The sequence below is a fragment of the Trachymyrmex cornetzi genome, unplaced genomic scaffold, assembly GCF_001594075.2.
Source record: "Trachymyrmex cornetzi isolate Tcor2-1 unplaced genomic scaffold, Tcor1.1 scaffold147, whole genome shotgun sequence".
Taxonomy (NCBI): Eukaryota; Metazoa; Arthropoda; class Insecta; order Hymenoptera; family Formicidae; genus Trachymyrmex; species Trachymyrmex cornetzi.
This window is the reverse complement of record NW_017296059.1, coordinates 5,834,389-5,840,196: the sequence shown is the minus strand read 5'-3', so window position 1 is coordinate 5,840,196 and position 5,808 is coordinate 5,834,389. Positions and strand designations below refer to the sequence as shown.

General features: G+C 37.6%; 1 protein-coding gene across 1 annotated transcript; it reads right to left on the bottom strand.

Moving 5' to 3' along the window:
* Window positions 1-288: 288 nt before the first annotated feature.
* Xbp1 (X box binding protein 1) lies at window positions 289-4,711 on the bottom strand. The gene is given in 4 exon segments (XM_018502080.1): window positions 289-1,213; window positions 1,346-1,388; window positions 1,667-2,213; window positions 4,190-4,711. Coding segments are annotated over 4 exon segments (1,485 nt in total). The 5' UTR covers window positions 4,465-4,711; the 3' UTR covers window positions 289-593.
* Window positions 4,712-5,808: the final 1,097 nt, after the last annotated feature.

The following is a 5,808-nucleotide window of genomic DNA, read 5'->3' as shown; positions in this document are numbered from 1 at the left end:
ATTTTATTGTAAAAAATTTGGTACTATTAATATGTCAATTAATAGTTAGACAATATGTAGCAATATGCTGTGTTACTAATTGTGCTGGATAAAGCTACTATTCAAAGCTAAAATTTGTAACAAAAAGAAAGAATAGAAGAAACAAATTTATTTATTCATAGAAGCTCTCTGCTAATTAAAATAATTTGTATAGAAAGAGCCTCTTTAATTAGTTATATTATGTCTTTATAATCACTTGAATGAGTATACAAGTATAATTAACGTACATATTTTGAGTACGAACATAGGACATATCTTTATTACATATTTACATAACTTGCATTGAGTCAAGTCTCCAAGAGTTATATTTTTCGTTCAAAACATTGAAGTTAAACTGCTCGATATTGATAAAAAATTGTGCGAGAGTCTAGTCGAAGTTTGCAAATTTCTATCTAATGTTAATGAACGATTTCGACATATTATAACGATATTTTCCGAATCTCTCTTTCATTTTTCTTTTGTAGCCTATTTTTGCTGGAATTTTCCGCGTCACATATGTAACGGTTCGACATCGATCTGGCGCTTGCCTCGGCAGCACGCCTTATCCGGAATTGTCAGCCCAACGTAGGAAACAGCTCGCTGAAACTTTCGAGATCGAACAATTCCGACATGTGTGACTGCGGGGAATCGTGAGATTCGTATCCACCGTCCGATAAACTGGCGCAATCCAGCTGCTTCGTCGAGGAAATACCGTAGCTGTCCACGTCGCTCATAGCAGGTGACATGGAATTGGTGTATGCCGGTGAGAATTGCGCCGGATAGCGCAATTGAATGCCCGATGAAGGAACAGCGTCGTCTGCGGCATGGCTGACGGCACCGCTCTCGTTACTACTGACCACCTCTTGCACGCATTCCTGGATACCCACGCAGCCGTCGTTCTCCTCACCCGGATACATAATTGTGATGGAGTTGGTGGTCTCGTCGTATGTACCATAGACAGTATCGAGATCCGATGCCGTCTCAGACTCCTGTTTGATTTCAGCCTCGATCTTGATAGACGTGGTCTTCGTTGTGTCGCAGTCCTCGAGAAACCAATTGGATGTATCTCGTAGATAAGAGGATACGCTGTCTATGCTTCCACCAGTTCTACTGGCTTCCACATTTTTTGATGTCTGCCCCACCAATGCCTCTGGATGGTCAGGTTTTTCAACGGGAGCTTCGTTGACGGACACCTGTGGAATGAAGAGCGATCGACAGGTCATTAAGAGAGAACGACTAAATCATGAGGACGCGCGATTGTACAGGAAATGAATGAAACGTTCGGATTTTCTCCGGAGATTAAAACTTGCATTCCCACTGTTGGGATTAGAATTCCATTCTACTTCGGAATATTTCATCCATCTCTGCATCTTACATCTAAGTTATTACACTAAGCGTGCAATTTAAAAAAAAAGAAATGTAAATCAAGAAAAAATAACAAAAGACTTAATTACAGTGTTAAAAAAAACTTAATGTGCACTACATTTTTTTAAAGAAAAAAATTATACCAGCTCATGTAATTAGAAGTGCAGCGATAATAGCTATTTTTTTCACTTTTTTCACGATTTGCTTTGAGTGAAAAATACAAGATGCGAGTTAAAAATGCAATGCAAAAAGTGCAATTATATATATATATATCGATTGCAACTCCCGAGACTCACTTGTTCATTTGATCTATGAGGATTTGCTTCAACCTCTGGACTGACTTCTCGTAAGAGGCTCTCCGCCAGCTCTTCGAATCGTTCGGCGTCGGCGCTTTGGAATACGCTGAACAATTCTTCAAAAGGAAGTATAGAGTCAGAAATTTCAGCAGCGCGGTTGCTCCTGGCGTCCGCGTCGGGCGCAATGCCGACTGTGCTGTCCCACCCTGCGGCAGAGGGTCATTGGGGGATACTGCAGATCCCAGCGAAGGTACAGCACCGTCGACACGAGTCCGACAGGCGGAGCAGATCGGTTGTTGCTGATCTGTGAGCGTGTTCCTCACTGCGTCTCTCTCGTTTCTAAGCCTCTTATTTTCGTTCAACAGCCATTCGTTCTGCGACGTTAGCAATTCGTTCTGCGACCTCAGCATCGCACATTCCTGTGTAAGTAGTTCATTCCTTTCCTTCTGTGCCCTCACTGTTTCCTCGAGCTCGTCCAATCTGGCTTTTTTGCGATCTCGCGAGGTTTGAGCGGCCACTCGATTCTTCAATTTTCTGCCGGACAAAGAAAACGTCGACGTTAAATGGAGCAATAAATAAACAAACAAACAAACAAGATGACCATAAATTCTCTCTCACAGCAAAGAACGAAAAAAATAAAATTAATTATTTCTACAAATTTATAAAAAATTAAAATATTAAAAATTTCTAACCAAAAATGTTAAGAATTAAAAATTTGTATTTTTTATTTTAATAAAATTTGAGTAAAACTATATATTAGTATGATCGAAAAAAATGTTTCTTTGTATTAAAATCTATTTCGTTTCTCAATGTATGATTCAACATTATTTCTCGTTTCATAATTTTCTTTTACACACAATTTATTTCTAATTAATGGTTAGAGAAATGTTGAAACACCTCTTATCAGTAGATTATTCCGTCAATTAATTATTTCCCGGATGTTCGCATATAGCGATATCGCGTAATTGCATTTGCGTCAATAGAAACGAATCATCAAAGTGATACGTAACAAGTAGGTGGTCGCCGTTTATTACGCGGAAAATATTTCGCAACAAAGTTATTCCGAAATAAGCACTTTTGTACATCCTTGAATCTCATGTAAATATTCATAATTTTAAAGGCCGAAGCACCTTTATAATATATATTGTATAAAGTATAAGAGAATCAGCCAGTCAGTCCTTCATTTCATTTTCATAAAGAAAAGACTGATCGATCAATTCTCTTATGAGCTTTTACAATAAGTCATTTAAGCTTAGAGTCTTAAGCCCTAAGAAACTGACTAAGAATAATCGTGGTCGATTATTCTTCTCACATCCGATTATGATAGATTAACTTTTTGTGATTTAAAGATTTAAAGTTTAGGTAAAGAGGCTTTATATTGTTGAAAGCCCGTTATACTTTATGCGTTATGTAAAGATCTGTGTTCTGGCCTGAATTTTGAAACGTTCACTGAGAAATACCGTTTGGACATTTCTACTCGTTGATAAATTGATAAGATTTATCTACAAGCCAGGTAAAAAAAACACGCCTACTGAACACTAAACATTATGCGACTGCCGAGGTTGTTATTAAAGCAAAACACAATCTGTGATAAGCTAAACTGATAAGCGTCAACCATTGCCATGAGTAATGCTGATGCAAGTCCCTGACTGATGTAATTCTATATAGGATAAACTTTTGAAACCAGAATTTTTATACTTTATAGATTCGACGATTCAATTAATTATAAATTAATTTAATGGATTGTGCTTATGAAATGCGTTCTATTTTAACAACAGGTTTGTTCGCGTTTCTTGAAACTTTCAAAACTGCACTTAAAACGAAATAAATACATAAAACCTATTCTACAATGTGCTTTTTGTTTTCTGTTTTCTGCTTTTTGCTATTTTTTACATCTTGTCTTTTTGCTTCTTATCCGGTTTTTTTTGTTTGATATCGTCTGAGATAAAAGTTAACGAACTTCGATCGTCGAAAGAACCAAGAAATACAAGAAATAGCAAGAAATAAAATTGTCGATAAAACGGTTGCAAAGGAGAAAAAAGCAAAAAATAAAAAATAAGAAACAGGAAACAAAGAACACATTGTAGAATAGGCTTAAAGCGTTGAAGAGACAAAAAGCAAAGAACGATCAGAATGATAATTCTAAATGTAAAAAGTGTAACGTCAATAATCTTATTCAAATAAATGCGAACAAATGTTAACAGAATTATAAGTCGTCGACACTTCCACTTAGTACTCGCAACACTTTTAGAATCATTTCATCCTTGTTTATCTTATTGTTTAAATACTAAACAAAAACAAACAATACTCGCGATTGAGCGTCAAGTGGACGACATTCCTAGAAATATATGAAATTATAGAAATTGTAGAAAAGTGTATAATTATCCCGAATTTTCAAATTCTTTCAAAACTTAACTCCGAACTTTCGAAAATTCGAATTCTTTTAAAACTATGAATTTTTAAAGTTGACAAAAATAATTCTGAAAAGTAAACTGGATTCTCTCGCTTACTTTCGTTGCAACTTCTCCTCCCACGTTAGATGATCCAGTCGGCGTTTCTTTCCACGTACGCGGGTGTCCACGGGCTCGAGGAGCGTCGCGACGTCGTCATCGCGCATCTCTTCCTGCTGATCAGAGACGACCTTCCTGCTGTCCATCCTTGCCTTGTCCACCAGGATTGACGTGAAGTTCAGCTTAGGTAGCGAGTTGCGTGACGATTCGGTCCTCGGGATCGCCTTGGGCACTCCCTTAGGCAGGGTGATGATGACACTCTTCACGGAGCTCATAATCCGCCATGCGACGTGACGCGACGCGTCCTACTTTTTCGATATATTCTTTAACTTCTGGCCTCTCTCGCGCTACAAAGACAATTCTCCGTGTCTTCGATCGCGTCGTTCCTTCGATGACGGATCCAGCCTGGATGTCGACTGATATCAGTCTGAACAAAACACTTCAAATCTCACCACCGAGCGATGCGAGTGACGCGAATAAACTGACGCAACTGACTGATTCTCGGTTGTCACCGTCTCCATCTAACCACGTGTCGCGCCACGATTGGCCGAGCGTGAGGATCTTCTTGCCAATCATCGCCCGGTCTGTTCGGCGCTCGATGCGGCTAACTTCGTGCGTCACTCCGCGTCCGGGGTTCTCAGATCACGGATCTTTTTCTATGCATTTTCTCACGGGATTCGATTTAAAAGAAACGAATTATCGTTTTTATTTTGTAAGACCAATAAAAATCGAATATTTTGATAATAAGAGTAGAAGCGCTTTTGGGAAAGATAAGATAAGATACGGATTGTTGATTGTTTGAATTTGCAATACTGTATACTGCGTGCGCAGTCCCCGATTTTGAGAATCTCTATATTTCAAATGACTGTACAGTGTACGGTTCACGCATTTTTCTTTAGATGACGGATATGCCTCAGTGCTTTCGCAAAGCTGTATTAGTGGCTTTGTTGTGTATCATAGTATGTTGCATCAGAATTATTCTGACGCATTAAAAATAGATTACTCATACGTCTTGTAAAAAATTTAAAAAATTAACATACGGGAGCATTTATATTGTTAAATATTCTGTCAATACTAGAAATTTAAAATGCATATTACGGTCGATATATACCATATTGTAGTCTTTTCAAACTGCGCGCCGAATTGTTTTTCCGAACGCAATTAAAACTACTCTAGTAATCGCGAATTAAATTGACAAGCAATTTAATAATTTAATGCTATCATCAAGCATCATATTATAAAGATGTTAATATGTTGAAAGTAGTTTGAAAAGACTACAATATGTTATGTATTCAAGTACATATATAGTATATATAGTATATATTAGTAATATAGCATATATAGTATATATTAGTAATTCAAGATTGAATTATTTAAAGCAATGAAGATCTAGCTCTTCGATCGTAATAGGCATTTTAAATTTCTAGTATTAATTGTTATTCTTAGGAATGTCTTTTTTTATCCGAGGCAGCAACTGATTCACTCTTCGTGTGCCATTTGCAGAATACAGATAAATTCTTAGCCGAGGTGCGTAGGGGTTTCGCACCAACGATAAGCACGGAGACGATTTATCGATCACGGATGTGCCTGGCTATGGCCCGTATTCATAGTCGAAGCTT